Here is a 16,083-nt window from a genome sequence, read left to right as displayed (position 1 = left end):
CTGTATAACAGAGCATTCTGTCCCAGTGGCTGCACAGATCCTATCTGATCCCCATTGTAAGCAGCAGTCCTGTCCTGCTTTATGGCAGCTGAGATTCTAGCTATCTGTATAACAGAACATTCTGTCCCAGTGGCTGCACAGATCCTATCTGATCCCCATTGTAAGCAGCAGTCCTGTCCTGCTTTATGGCAGCTGAGATTCTAGCTATCTGTATAACAGAACATTCTGTCCCAGTGGCTGCACAGATCCTATCTGATCCCCATTGTAAGCAGCAGTCCTGTCCTGCTTTATGGCAGCTGAGATTCTAGCTATCTGTATAACAGAACATTCTGTCCCAGTGGCTGCACAGATCCTATCTGATCCCCATTGTAAGCAGCTGTCCTGTCCTGCTTTATGGCAGCTGAGATTCTAGCTATCTGTATAACAGAACATTCTGTCCCAGTGGCTGCACTTTGTTGCTTGCTTATTAACAAAGCTTCTGCCATATCTGAGAAACTCGGAACTAGAAATGAATGGCTTTCTACCATTTCTGACATCGCTCTGGTCACCAGAGGGCAACATTTCGATGCAGTTTATGGAAAGCATAAAAGTTTTGCTCTCATCATAAACAGTATATCATCTATAAAACCCATGAACAAGCACAGATATATTTTCTGGACAGTTTGATGTGCTTTACTTGAACATTTAAAAATAAATAAATTGATGGTAAATAAACATGACATATTATATATTATAAAACTCATGAAGTCCCTTTCAGAATTTTTTTTATCAGCTAACTCCCATCTTTCATCTATATATCAGAAGGGAGCACACTGATGCTACCTTTGAATCAATGGGGTCCTAGGTTTGATTCCAGCCAATGCACTATTTGTAAGTTGGTTGTATGGTCTGGGTGACTTTCCTCCAACATTTATAGGCAGGTTAAAGGGATGGTTCACCTTTAAGAAAACAGGTAGTATGTTTTAGAATGACTAATTCTAAGCAACTCAATTGGCCTTATTTTTTTTATCACTGGGGCAGGAACTGATGGGTATGTGATAGGGTCCTTAGATTGTAACCTCAGAGGGGAAGGGGCTGATGGGAATGTGAAAGGGACCTTAGATTGTAAGCTCACTGGGACAGGGACTGATGGGGATGTGATAGGGACCTTAGATTGTAACCTCAGAGGGGCAGGGGCTGATGGGAATGTGAAAGGGACCTTAGATTGTAAGCTCACTGGGACAGGGACTGATGGGGATGTGATAGGGACCTTAGATTGTAAGCTCAATGGGACAGAGACTGATGGGAATGTGATAGGGACCTTAGATTGTAAACTCACTAGGGCAGGGGCTGATAGGAATGTGAAAGGGACCTTAGATTGTAAGCTCACTGGGACAGGGACTGATGGGGATGTGATAGGGACCTTAGATTGTAAGCTCAATGGGACAGAGACTGATGGGAATGTGATAGGGACCTTAGATTGTAAACTCACTAGGGCAGGGGCTGATGGGAATGTGAAAGGGACCTTAGATTGTAAGCTCACTGGGACAGGGACTGATGGGGATGTGATAGGGACCTTAGATTGTAAGCTCAATGGGACAGAGACTGATGGGAATGTGATAGGGACCTTAGATTGTAAACTCACTAGGGCAGGGGCTGATGGGAATGTGAAAGGGACCTTAGATCGTAATCTCACTGGGACAGGGACTGATGGGAATGTGATAAGGACCTTAGATTGTAAACTCACTGGGGCAGGGATTGATCGGAATATGATATGGGCCGTAGGTTGTAAACTCAATGGGAGAAGGATTGATGGCAATGTGATAGGGACATTAGATTGCAAGCTCACGGGGCAGGGACTGATGGGTATGTGATAGGGTCCTTAGATTGTAAGCTCACCGGGACAGAGACTGATGGGAATGTGGTAGGGACCTTAGATTGTAAATTCACTAGGGCAAGGACTCATTGCAATGATGTATAATCTCTTCTATATAAATACAGAATAATAAATCATAGCAGCTGGGGTTAGAAAAGGATGCAATCTCCTGCGTGCCAGCAGGGGGCATAACACTATTGCCAAGGGAGTAAAATGATTTAACTGATTAAGATAAAATAAGGGCTGAGCTATTTGGGCAGGGCTGGGCTGCTTAAGACACACCAGAGAGTAGAGAGTTGCAGAGACATCTGTTCGGCAGTAAGGAGACAGCAGCTCCTGCCTCTCTCAGCTCTGGGGCTAATCTCTCGGAGCCACCCTCAGTCACAGCCATCTCAGCATGTCTTCCAATAACATTAAACAAGGTAAATCTGCTGCCTGGCAAAGCTTTCCCGTTACCCCTCTAACCACTCCAACTACAAAACTCTGAGTAACAGTGTTTCTTATTATTTGTCTAGAGAATTCAATTGTAAGCTACTTCAGGGACCTGTTCTGGCACCCTGTCTGCTTTGATCACAATTCCTTTTAACCGTTACAAACACGACAAAGATGTTTTATTCATGGCAAAATATTTGATTTGCAACGACACCTCGTCTTTGTACTTTTTTTTTTCACTTAGTTTTGGGTTTTTCTAGGTGGCAAAGCTTTCGTGATCCAAAAGGCGCAGCAGGAGCACAGACTGGAGGAGGTGAACAAGGTGAGACGATAACACTACACGGGGGTTCACAAAGGGGCGCACTTCATAAGTTGTTTGGCCGTGTACAGTTAAAGGATAACTTGTGTAACTTGTACTGCTTTATTCCAAGTGCCGGGAAACTTGTATTGATCATCTGGATCACAGGGTCCTCAGCTAGTGTAATGGAAAGGCAAGGGGTGGGTGCTGAAAACAAATGAGGGTGAGATTTGGGGTGAGTGTTTATTTGTGCCCTGGGTACCCCTGGAACTATAGCAGGGTGACACCCCAATGTTTCTATATATCTGTAACCTTGTTATGAGCTAAGGGGGCCCAGTCTGAAGGCCAGTTAGGGGGAGATTTGGGGTGAGTGTTTATTTGTACCCTGGGTACCCCTGGAACTATAGCAGGGTGACTGTTACCCCAATGTTTCTATATATCTGTAACCTTGTTATGAGCTAAGGGGGCCCAGTCTGAAGGTCAGTTAGGGGGAGATTTGGGGTGAGTGTTTATTTGTACCCTGGGTACCCCTGGAACTATAGCAGGGTGACTGTTACCCCAATGTTTCTATATATCTGTAACCTTGTTTATGAGCTAAGGGGGCCCAGTCTGAAGGTCAGTTAGGGGGAGATTTGGGGTGAGTGATTATTTGTACCCTGGGTACCCCTGGAACTATAGCAGGGTGACTGTTACCCCGATGTTTATATATATCTGTAACCTTGTTATGAGCTAAGGGGGACCAGTCTGAAGGCCAGTTAGGGGGAGATTTGGGGTGAGTGCTTATTTGTGCCCTGGGTACCCCTGGAACTATAGCAGGGTGACTGTTACCCCAATGTTTCTATATATCTGTAACCTTGTTATGAGCTAAGGGGGCCCAGTCTGAAGGCCAGTTAGGGGGAGATTTGGAGTGAGTGTTTATTTGTACCCTGGGTACCCCTGGAACTATAGCAGGGTGACTGTTACCCCAATGTTTCTATATATCTGTAACCTTGTTATGAGCTAAGGGGGGCCCAGTCTGAAGGTCAGTTAGGGGAGATTTGGGGTGAGTGTTTATTTGTGCCCTGGGTACCCCTGGAACTATAGCAGGGTGACTGTTACCCCAATGTTTCTATATATCTGTAACCTTGTTATGAGCTAAGGGGGACCAGTCTGAAGGTCAGTTAGGGGGAGATTTGGGGTGAGTGTTTATTTGTGCCCTGGGTACCCCTGGAACTATAGCAGGGTGATTGTTACCCAAATCTTTCTATATATATATATCTGTAACCTTGATTTAGATCACATTATCAAACCCTGCTGTATAAGACAAGTGCTGGCTGCTAATGCACAAACACTGGAGAGTAAATATCACAGCTGCTATGGAGTATCTTGCGTAGTGTAACTAAAAGATTGATGACTGTGATTGTAGCCAAAGGCTAGGACTTGGAGTTTGACAACATATGGAGGGCTACTAATTGCCCATTACTGCCTCATTTTGCCTTGTCAACCAGATTATTTATTTATCCAGTGTTCCTTTAAACAAGTGAATGAAGCAGTATCAAGGGAATAAGTAGCAAGGGAAAAGCCCTTTAGAAGTGAACATTTCCCGAATCCCTGGCACTGCACAATTCAGCACAGTGTAATAATATCTCTCTCTCTCTCAGACTTTATTCCTTTATTACCTTACTCAACTCCTTTTATCCACGGGATTTTATGGTATTTTTCTGTATCATTTTTCTGCTTCTCTCTCCCCAACGTGTGCGTGTGAAGACACTGCTAAACATATACATTTCCTATTCCCTGATAGGCAACTTCTCTTTTTTTTTTAGTGCCGCTTCTCAGGTCAGGTCCATGTGAAACCTGTGACTTTATTTCTTTATGAGCGCCGGGGAATTAAAGGGACAGGATATATGTCAGCATCCAATAAAATGCTGTATCAGGTGCAAGAGTCAGGAGAAGCTTATGTCAATTCAAGAGTTAAATAAGGTAGCCACCCTAAAGTTTTCCATATGCCATTGCCTATACAAAGCTGGGGGATATGCAGCTCTATTGTATGGGCATGGGCACAAGAAAAATGATTGGTTGCTCTGTTTGCCATCTTATTTTATGCTACACTCAAACCCAAACACTGGCCTCCCTCTATGGAAAAGGAGTGATATAAGCAAGCCAGGCTGTATCTTTAAAATGCCAGTGCCGTGGCATAGTGTGCCTTTAAATTGACTTTGTTATGCCGAGTTTGTTCAAGGTCACACTCCCTCTGGGTATGAAAGACTAAATGCCTAATGTATGTATTTAAAAGTATTTCCTACACAATATAGGCCTCATTTTCTAATGGACACCCAAGCACAAACATTGATTCAGTTCACTATGCTTTTCTTTTTATCTACAATTGAACGTACCATTGAACTAGGGGTAGAGAGAAAAGGCAGTTGCCAAGGGAAAACTGCAAGGGCGCAATTCTAAAAAAAAAAAAAAAAAAAAATATATATATATATATATACTGCATGATACACGCACTTGCTGCCTTGAGTTGGCCCTGACTTATTTTTAAGTTAAACAGTGAGTAGGAGCAGCCTGCAGGTGAATGAGTTTGGGTGGTGAGTAGGGGGTTCAGGGTAACAAGCAGAAGGGGGGTTGTTTTGGCAGGTGGATGGGAGGGCTAGTTTGTGGGGGGGGGGCAGGTGGCAAAAGCTACTTACTTGCCTTGGGCACCAGTTTCTCTCGGCCAATCTCTGAATTCTGCCAACAGTGATGCATTGGTTGACGCTTGCCCTAACCCACCTTCTCCCAATCTGGACCCAGCCTGACCCACCATGAACTATAAACCTGTATCTAATGTCTGAGATCAACTGAGATTGTGGCTTGATCTTGTGGGGTATATATATATATTCTTCTATTGGTAGCCTTTGCAAACTAAATCTAACTGTCCTTCCCTGGTCTCTGTACTTCTATTTATGTGCTTCTCCTAAAGCCAGCTGGGATAGTTTCCTGTGTAGCCTTTCAGCACATGAACTTCTTTAGCGTGAAAAAAAACACATTGTATTTTGTTTGATTTTCTCTGAACGTCTGGCAGTTCTGTATATGCGTCGGCTCCTGTCTGTTACAAAACTACAAATAAGGAGACAATGCCTTTAATCCCATTCACGGCAGTAACCACCGATTGTCCCAGTCTCTATTTGAGAAGCTGCTTTATTTTCCCATGGCCCTTTAATACGGTCAGAATGCTTGCTGTCTGATCCATCTCCTGTTACATAAGCACAGAGTATATCAGATCATACAGCAGTTAGATCTACCCTTGAATATGCTTCAGACTGTTATTGCTGGGAATAATGAGCCCCGATGAGTCTTAATAGATAGAGCAAAAGAGATGTCCCCAAAGTGAGTTGCACCTTGGTTAACCCCGGTTCCTCCCTATATTCTCCTGTTATACTGGGATATATCAAGGTGGGTTACAATGCTTTTTAATGGAAGGGGCTAACAACAACTGGGGTGCAAATAACAGGGATGTGGTGTCTGGCCTGTTAATACGGTTGACCATGTGACTGCAGGAGGAATAAGGGTTTGACGTCTATTGGCGTTACTCGGTGGGGGTTCATCTTTAAATTAACTTTTAGTATGATGTAGGGAGTTATTATGAGACAATTTGCAATTGGTCTTTCATTTTTTTTATATTTTTCGAGTTATTTAGCTTTCTATTCAGCAGCTCTCCAGTCTGCAGTTTTAGTCCCAATTCCCCTAGCAACCATGCACTGATATGAATAATAGACTGGGATAGGAATAGGAGAGAAAAATGAATAATAAAAAGTAGCAATAACAAAACATATGTAGCTTTACAGAGTATTTGTTTTTTAGATGGGGTCAGTGACCCCCATTTGAAAGCTGAAAAGAATTAGAATAAAAGGGCTCAGATTCGGGGAGATTTAGTCACCCGGCGATAAATCACCTCTTCTTCGGGACGACTAGTCTCCCCAAACTGCCTCCCGCCAGCGGGATGGCACTCAGAGCGCTTTGTTTTCCGAAGTCGCCAGAAGTTTCCTCGTGAGGCAATGAAGAGAGAGCATTGCTGGTTCCCATATAAACTCTGTCTAAACCTATTTTTTCTCCTAACCACCTCTCCTGAGCTCAGCTTAACCATTAGGCGACTAATCTCCCTGAACTGCCTCCTGCCGGATAGAATCTAAGTCGCCAGCGGGATGGCACTCGGATCGCTTTGTTGTCCGAGGTTGCCTCACGTCGAAACCGGGCGACTTTGGAAAACGAAGCGCTCCAAGTGCCATCCTGCCGTGATTTAGATTCTAGCCGGCAGGAGGCAGTTTGGGGAGATTAGTCGCTGCAGAGAAGAGGAGATTTGTCGCTGGGCGACTAATCTCCCCGAATCTGAGCGTGTGTCTCTGCCCTAAATCCCTTTAATATCTGTTTGCATGTCCTGAGACCAATGAGGAGAAATGAGAGCACTGGTTTTCAGAGGAAATCATTATTATTTCTTACAATGGCTGTTCCCCCCTACAAACCTGCCTGCTTCTACTTACCAAACCGCCTTACATATGCTGAAAATGAGTGGGAAGGAAGTTTGTTTCAAAACTGATAACTATCACATATATAGAGGAGGAAAGTGGCTAAACTGAAGTAGCTGGTGAGAAAAGGGAAAGATCTAGATAGGTGGCGTGTGCCAAAGAACCTTATTAACCAATCATTAGGCTTTAATCCAGGGGATGTTATTTGTTATTATCACCTGAGTTTGAGTTTGATATAAGTTTGAAGCTTTTGCAGGGACTGGAGGAATTCTGGAGAAAGTATGAATAAAGAAAGGCTTTTATGACTAGGAAGGGCTAACCAAGACATTACCAGTATCAGCATCAGTCTGTACCCCTTGAAAGACAGTCAGTTGTTTTGGCTCTTCTAGCAAAATTATATGATGAGGAAGGTTTCTGGCTTTGTGGTTAGAAAACTCAGGTTTAACTTAATATTATAAATACCCTGTTCATTTTTAATAGTGAAGGAAAGCGCTTTGTGTTTTGTTACAGGTGTGGCTCCATTAGACACTTTGCAATCAGCTGTGAAGCTAAAAAAATGAGCATCGGGCGAATGTTTGAAGCATAATAACAAGCGATATAACAAGTTGTAATTTGCAACCTTTCGTTAGAGTCCCTACTAAGCTCATGATAGTGCAGATCTATTACAAGTATGGTATTCGTTATCTGGAAACCCATTATCCAAAAAGCTCCGAATTACGGAAAGTCCGTCTCCCACAGACTCCATTTTATCCAAATAATCCAAATTTTTAAAAACGATTTCCTTTCTCTCTGTAGTTATAAAACAGTAGCTTGTACTTGATCCCAACTAAGATATAATTAATCCTTATTGGAAGCAAAGTCAGTCTACTGGGTTTGTTTAATGTTTACATTAAGGCATGAAGATCCAAATTACAGAAAGATCCATTATCCGGAAAAACCCAGGTCCAGAGCATTCTGGATAACAGGTCCCGTACCTGTATATCAGCCCAAATTTCACCAAATTCTAGAACAGCAAACACATATTCACCCCAAATATCAAACGCAAGCAAAGGGCCGTTCTCCTCAATTCTCACTCTTATTGGCCTTCAGGTCAAGGACCCCTGACATTACTCACCCCCCCAGGTAGATCAGACTAACAGTTTGTAAACCCACTGTTTTATACAAAATAAGAGAAGGCAATGAAGAGTAGACATTGTGATGATGATAAAGAGAAGAGAGAGGTCATTAAAAATGACAAGAATATAGAGAAGGTACGTTGGATAAAAAGTTGGTGAAAGAAAAAGCAATTTTGGAGGAAAGTTTTGAGGTTTCTGTAACAGAATCTTTTTTTTTATATGGGGAAGAAAAGGTGTAGGAAAGGATGTAAAAGGAGAATGGAGTCTTGAGGGTCATTGGAAGTCTCTAGATGAGGAGGAAATTGGTCTTTCTTTATGGTCTTTCGTTATGTTCTACTGGTGAAGACCCTGCAGGTGGAATAGGTTTCAAAGATATCCAGAGACTAGAGGTCAAAAAGGTTGATATTGATGAGACAGACTAATGGATATGGGTCTCAAATGATTTCTGAGATGTATTTTGTTGTATTAAGGAAGAACATTTGTATGTATGTCTTTTGTAGTTATTTCAGCAGCCTGTCAGGGCCCAAGGGTGTGGGCTTGAGAAATTCTTGACCTGCACCCACCCCTACCAATTTGGACCTGGTCCGGCCCATGTTCCCCCTCTATTTATAGACCCAGGCCCCACAGTGACATCACAAAAGGGATTGGGCAGGGGCAAGTCTATAAATATAGGGTCCAGGGAGAGCAGGAGAAGAGTTCAACCCAGACCTGCCCCGACCTGAAAATTTTGTGCAGGAGCCGGCCAGAACCTGCGGGTTTTGGGCCAGCCCTCACATCACTACTGCCAACTGTCCCCTTTTTAACGGGACAGTCCCAAATTCGACAGCTCATCCCTTAGTCCCGGACTGTTACTGAAATGTCTCAACTTTCTCTTTGGTTTCCTGCACTGAACAATCAGAAAAAGATACAAAAGTTCTGAAATGTAATTAAATAAGAGGCTTTTGGCAGAGAGCCCAGAATACTCAGTAGCTGCACTTAGATACATTTGTTACATTTAAGTTAAGCAAAGATACAATTGTAACTACTTAAGATACGCAGGTGTCTTGGGGAAACTGTGACTGGGTTTAAACTTTCTATAGCCTGCCAAATTTTGTCAAATGGAAGTGGTATTTAGGGGGTGTGGCCATAAAACGGGCTTAGCTCGGCAGATGTTTTTGTCCCTCTTTCTATTTTTCAAATGCTGGGACTAGTATGCCAAGACAAGAAAAGTCTTCATAAGATGGAAGACTAGTGTTCAAGTGTTAAATATGGCATTGGTTAATATGGCTGAGTGACTGTCCTGATATCAATAAAGTGAAACAATATGGCAGCCCCCATAGATATACAGTAGAACCCCCCATTTTACATTTTGTAGGGGACCAGAAAAAAAATAGTGTAAAATCCAGAAAAAAATGTAATTATGTATTATGCAAAATATATAGAGGGGACCAGAAAACAACAATGTAAAATGACGGAAAACTTAAAATCAGGGGATGTAAAATTGTAAATCCAAACACACAGAGGAGGAATGTTGTGGGCATATAGTAAATCATTACCACACACTTTAACCTCTGCTTACAAGAAAATAAGTAGAATCTAATTCCCACTTCCAGTGTATACTTTGCCTATAACATAACAACAATATCTATAAAAACAAGTGGGTGTGATTGTTTTCACAATGAATCCGCTCTTGTGCGCTCCACTGAGGTTGTGTCTTTACTGCACCCTTGTCATGTACATGATCACAAAACAAACACAACAATGGAGTGGCACCTTCTAGGCAAGGAGCAATAAACTAGGGTAAATTCTTTGGAAGTTCTAAATATCTTGTCCTACAAAGAGCCATTGGTATATGGCATGATTGTCAGCTTTTTTAGTGAGTGGGCAACAAAACACTAAGGGGCTAAAAACCCGAAAAAATTCATGTTTTTTTCTATAAAATCCGAATTGTTAGTGAAAAAAAAACAATTTTTGGGGATTTATTATACCCCGAGTATAGAAAAGAGTCAGAATCCGAAAATTCAGCATCTCAGAACTGCCAAGGTTGCATGTAAATCGTTGGGAGAAGTCGGGAAGATATCTTGATCTGCGTTGAGTTTGGTGCAATAATCCAAAAATTTCATGGTTTTCGGGCAAAAATCTGAAAAAAGTCTGGTTTTTGTCTGGAAAATCCAAAACATTTGTACAATACGAATTTTTTAGGTTTTTCCTGCACAGGAAAATGTATTTAGGGTCGGACTGCGGCCCACCGGGACTCCTGTTTAGGGCCCCCATCCGGACCCCTTACTGCGATGATGCGCATGTGCAAAAGGAGCCGTCCGCATGTGCAAAAGGAGCGGCCACAAATTTTTTTTTGTAGGGCCAGGAGATCGGGAAAGGGGGTCTGGCCAGAAGGGGGCCCACCGGGTTTTTTCCCGGTGTACCGCCAGGCCAGTCCGATCCTGAATGTACAAATAAATAAGGGGAAAAAGCCCATGCGGGTTTTGTCAGAGTAGTTTTCAGAAAAAAAACAAATAATTGCGTTTAGTACAAGGGAATACCTATGCCGGCATTCTTTTATGATGACCAGCAAAACAATGTATTAGTCACGGAGTGGAAGCTTTACTGCTCCATTTTGCTGGCTCAGGCCCCAGGGACATCACCTCACCCTGGACTGCCATGTCAGATCTCTTCTGCTGTCTTCTAAAGGGATTACAACACAATAGAAGGGCCATGGGAGGTGAAGAGGTTGTGTGTGACCAGCCACAGACAATGGATTTTTAGCCGTGATTGCACTTCTCTCGAATTTGGGATTCGGACGATTCCTACATTGTTTCGAGAGTAACAGAAAGGGATAAACAAACATTGCTTTCGGGCGAAGATATGTACATATGCAGATATGTTTAAATCCATTGAAAATGTGCAATGAAAAAGGTGCTTAAAATTACAAAACAGTATTTGCGTTGATTTCCCCTTTAAGCCTGGCTATACTTTCACTCTTAAAGGGGCCATACACGATATATACACAGATCTTTCGTCCACTCTACTAACGTTAAGAGCTGAATCGTCAGATATAAAGGAAGAAACAAAAATAATTCTTAAGGTTTATTCAGCATTAAGGTTACGATGTTTGGGCACCTTCAAAAATTTCAGTCCTGCCTGATCGACAAGACGACCGATATCCAAGGCTTTTTACGGATATCGGTCGCCTTGTCTCCCACCCCACGTCCACAGATTGTGGTACGATAGATACTTGTATTATTAGCGCCAACAAAAAGGAGAAACAGTGTAACTATATTATCTTTATCCATACTTAACATCCCTGGTATAAATTAGGGATGCACCAAATCCACTATTTGGGATTCGTCCGAATCCCCGAATCCTTAGTAAAAAATTCGGCCGAATACCGAATCTGAATTTGCATATGCAAATTAGGGGCAGGAAAGGAAAAAGTGGAAAAAATTCTTCTTTCGTGACACAAGTCACGGATTTCCCTACCCACCATTACTTTTCATATGCGAATTAGGATTCGGTCACAAGGATTCGGTCAAATCCGAATACTGTTAAAAAAGGTCGAATCCCGAACCGAATCCTGGATTCGGTGCATCCCTAGTTTAAATTCATGATTTTATCCATGTCACCCTATAGTCCGTAACCAAGACAAAGGCTTTTCTCGTGTCAATTTCTAAATCTACTTTCAATATTTCACTAAATTTGGAGCAATCCGCTGGCATTTGAAAACTTGGACGAGTGGCTTTTCTACAAATAAGGGTTAATAAGCGTCTCTGTAGATTATTTGTTTTCTTCACTTGTCTCAGCTTTAATAAAGCGCAGAAGGTTGATCTTCTAATCTCTCTCATTGGGTGTCACGGCCTTACTAATATGTAATATGCTCAATTAACGTAAATGAGATAAAAGGGCGAGTTAGGACACTTGTCTGAATCTCTTTAGTTGTTCGTTTGCCTACGACATCTACATACATGTATCTGAGGGCTAGTGGGAACTCACACACACACATATATATATATATATATATATATATATATATGATATTAGAAGTCACCTTGGCATTCCATTACCTGTATAATACAACTTAGCCTGCAACCTTGTGCAGGGGTGTAACTTTGGGAGACCAGGACCCACACACATTTTTTTTTAGCAGGTAAAAATGTGACGGAAATCAATTTTGCTTGTGTCACAAGTCACCCATGGGCCCCCCTGTAGAGAAAGCAGACCAGGGCCCTCACATTATAATACATGAGTGATACTCAGGGTTCCCTGTATAATTCAGCCTGCAGTCTTGTGCCTTTATATGGTCACAGAACAACCCCTCAGTGACTTCTAATATCCTTATCATTTACAGTAGGGGGTACATTATCCCTTATAATACATGAGTGATACTCAGGGTTCCCTGTATAATTCAGCCTGCAGTCTTGTGCCTTTATATGGTCACAGAACAACCCCTCAGTGACTTCTAATATCCTTATAATTTAAAGTAGGGGGTACATTATCCCTTATAATACATGAGTGATACTCTGAGTTCCTGTATAACTCAGCCTGCAGCCTTGTGCCTTTATATGGTCACAGAACAACCCCTCAGTGACTTCTAATATCCTTATCATTTACAGTAGGGGGTACATTATCCCTTATAATACATGATTGATACTCAGAGTTATCTGTATAACTCAGCCTGCAGCCTTGTGCCTTTATATGGTCACAGAACAACCCCTCAGTGACTTCTAATATCCTTATCATTTACAGTAGGGGGTACATTATCCCTTATAATACATGAGTGATACTCAGAGTTCCCTGTATAACTCAGCCTGCAGCCTTGTGCCTTTATATGGTCATAGAACAACCCCTCAGTGACTTCTAATATCCTTATCATTTACAGTAGGGGGTACATTATCCCTTATAATACATGAGTGATACTCAGAGTTCCCTGTATAACTCAGCCTGCAGCCTTGTGCCTTTATATGGTCACAGAACAACCCCTCAGTGACTTCTAATATCCTTATCATTTACAGTAGGGGGTACATTATCCCTTATAATACATGAGTGATACTCAGAGTTCCCTGTATAACTCAGCCTGCAGCCTTGTGCCTTTATATGGTCACAGAACCCCTCAGCGACTTCTAATATCCTTATAATTATATAAAACATCAAGGGGCAGGTTTCAAGCAAAATTTTTATATCACGTCTGTCACATCTCCATAGAAACTGGGCCAAGTTTCACCCAGGTTGAGAAGTGACAAAGGCAGGTCTGAAAATGCCAGACCCATGCATCACAATTAAACACCCAATTGCATCAAGCCCCATTATCTTGGCATTTTCTTACTCGCTAAAAAGGTATCCAGCCCTTCCTCAAAACCGTCTAATGTCTCTTCCTGCAAGAATAAAATTGTTATATAATTGGTCGAACGTGTCAAAATGTGGTGACTAAAGAGACAGCTCACGTTAAACACATCCAGCCCGTGTTATTCCCTTCGGTGACTCGGCTCAAACGTATCCCCGTCACAACGAGAGGAATCTGATCGGCATTCGAGTTATTCCTGTATTGTTACACGGGCATAATTAACATATTTATAATATAAAAGCGAGGCTGGTTTCTGCTACATTGTTTCAAGAGACAGTGACGGTTACAAATAACTTTTGTATGAAAGCCTGTAATGAACGTGGGCTGAAAAATGGCTTAGAATGAAATTTATAATTTATATAAATTTTATAAATTTATATATTTCCTATGTTTCTTTGCTACTTTTTTTTGGCACTTAATATTCACCCGAAGTGCTTTATTAGGAGGAAATACCGGGGAGTTTAAATAGGAATGACCTGCTCTCAGATCTGTGTAACCTTGGCTGGGACACTTTATCTACTTGGTTAATGTTTATGTCACAAGATCTGCCGTTTCAACTGGAATCTGAATTAAGCACCTGGAATTGTCTCAGAGGTTTATGGGAAGTATAATGTATTCTTGACTGTCTCCCCAAGATAGAGATATCCTCATAGATAGTAATTAAAATGGAAATCATATGGGTTAGTATCAATTCTTCTTAACAAACACCTTTTTAACAAATAACTTTTGCCTTTAGCTTAAATGTCCCCGAATTGGCTCCCGCCGGATAGAATGTAAATCGCCGGCGGGATGGCACTCGGAGTACTTAGTTTTCCGAAGTCGCCCAAAGTTGCCGCACGAGGAAACTTCAGGCGACTACAGAAAACGAAGCGCTCCATGTACCATCCCGCCGGCGATTTCCATTCTAGCCGGCAGGAGGCAATTCGGGAGTGTAGTCGCCCCAAATAAAATGAGATTTGATGCCGGGTGACTAATCTCCCTGACCCTTTACGAGTTACGAGCAGGGGGTGGAGAAAGAAGAGAGTTGCAACGTCGGGTATTACCTGGGAGGTCCTGAGATGGTAACCCCAAGTCTGACCCTGTATATACCTGTTCGGAGGGAAGTAACTGGCCCTTTCCCTATGTTAAAGCCCTGCAGAGAGTTGCCACAAGTAATCATGGGGACCCTTCATTACTACGTCAACTGAGCCCCCACAATGGGCCCCACTTGTTAGCCCATCAGTCACCAGAGCACCCAGGATGATGGGCCCTGTTAAGAAGTAGAATGGTTCTCCAGGGCCAGATAATGCCTCACGCATGCATGGCCATGTCCTGTTCTTAGCGACATATTCGCAGGAAAGGCAAGCACTTCACCACTTCTTGCTGTGCAATGAATCCTTTATTTTAAGGCAGTTTTGCCATTTCAAGTGCAGAACAACATTTCGGGGAGTTTGCACCTCCCTTCCTCGCCCCCCGAAACGTTGTTCTGCACTTGAAATGTCAAAACTGCCTTAAAATAAAGGATTTGTTGCACAGCAAGAAGTGGTGAAGTGCTTGCCTTTCCTGCGAATATTTTGTGTTAAGTGTTAACGGGGCCGTACGTCTAAAGAATAGCACCACCGCATCCAACAACACCTGAAGAGTGTAAGTAGTGCTCTCCATGTCCCTCATTTGACACTGTTCTTATTGACCACACCACAATTCTGCACAATCCTCTCCTGCAAGCCCTGCCCCTTTCATAACTGCGCACCACACATTCACTCCTCATGTGCCCCCCTGTACCCCGCTGATGGTGCCTGCACATAGTCCCAGTGCATATAACTAATGGAGAGCAAACCCTGTGACCATGTGGTGGGGTTACCCGAATGATTGCTCTTCTGCGGAGGCCTCTTGTGCCCCTCTAATATCTTATGTTGCAACTGAAAACGCAATACTCAACACCTATTCACCCTGCAGGGACAGTAATGCGCGTTATATTTATATTCAATGTAACACAAACAGAACACAAAAAGTAAATAAAAAAAGCACAATTAGAAATAATTGGCATATTTCACTTCTGCCCGATTAGCACAACGCCGGAACGTTAATCACAGGCGATTACAATAATAATTATACCATTCCACTAACGAGCTCAGGCCGGCGAGGAGTCAAACTGTGTTGCAATGTAAGTCAACAACCCACATTTATAATCTTAATTTGGCCCTGGCGTTGAGTGAATTGAAACGTTAAAAGGCTGTACATGTCGGATCAGGCTCCTGCGGTGCAAGAACAACGCATAGGATTCCACCCGGGAGCCGACTGCCCTTCAGATTAGGGATGATTTATAAGGATGCCAGTGTTACAATAAACAATGAACTTCTGCGTCGGCACTTTCACATTTTCACTGGTTTCACTGTTATTAGTAAATGTAATTGCTATTAAAAGCAGTGTCTGGCTGGTTGTTTATATCCTCTGCACTGCTGGTTCTAACTCCTAAAACAATGCAGCAGTTGCTACATTGTTTCAAGAGTTGTTATTTTGGGAATATGCAGATTCTGTCATAGTATCCAGTGGCAAATGTCATCATTATAAACCCAGAACACACGGCAGGATAAATACAG

The 16,083-nt window shown here is 42.4% G+C and overlaps 1 protein-coding gene across 1 annotated transcript in view; it reads left to right on the top strand.

Moving 5' to 3' along the window:
* Window positions 1-2,155: 2,155 nt before the first annotated feature.
* Window positions 2,156-16,083, top strand: part of aif1l.L (allograft inflammatory factor 1-like L homeolog) — a 47,632-nt gene continuing 33,704 nt past the window's right edge. Inside the window, 2 exon segments of the mRNA NM_001092679.1 lie at window positions 2,156-2,277; window positions 2,548-2,609. Of these exon segments, the coding sequence (NP_001086148.1) occupies window positions 2,253-2,277; window positions 2,548-2,609 (87 nt within the window). The 5' untranslated portion in view covers window positions 2,156-2,252.

This window comes from Xenopus laevis, chromosome 8L (genome assembly GCF_017654675.1).
Source record: "Xenopus laevis strain J_2021 chromosome 8L, Xenopus_laevis_v10.1, whole genome shotgun sequence".
NCBI classification, from domain to species: domain Eukaryota; kingdom Metazoa; phylum Chordata; class Amphibia; order Anura; family Pipidae; genus Xenopus; species Xenopus laevis.
Note: the sequence above shows the minus strand (reverse complement) of the source record. Positions and strands in the feature narration are given on the sequence as shown.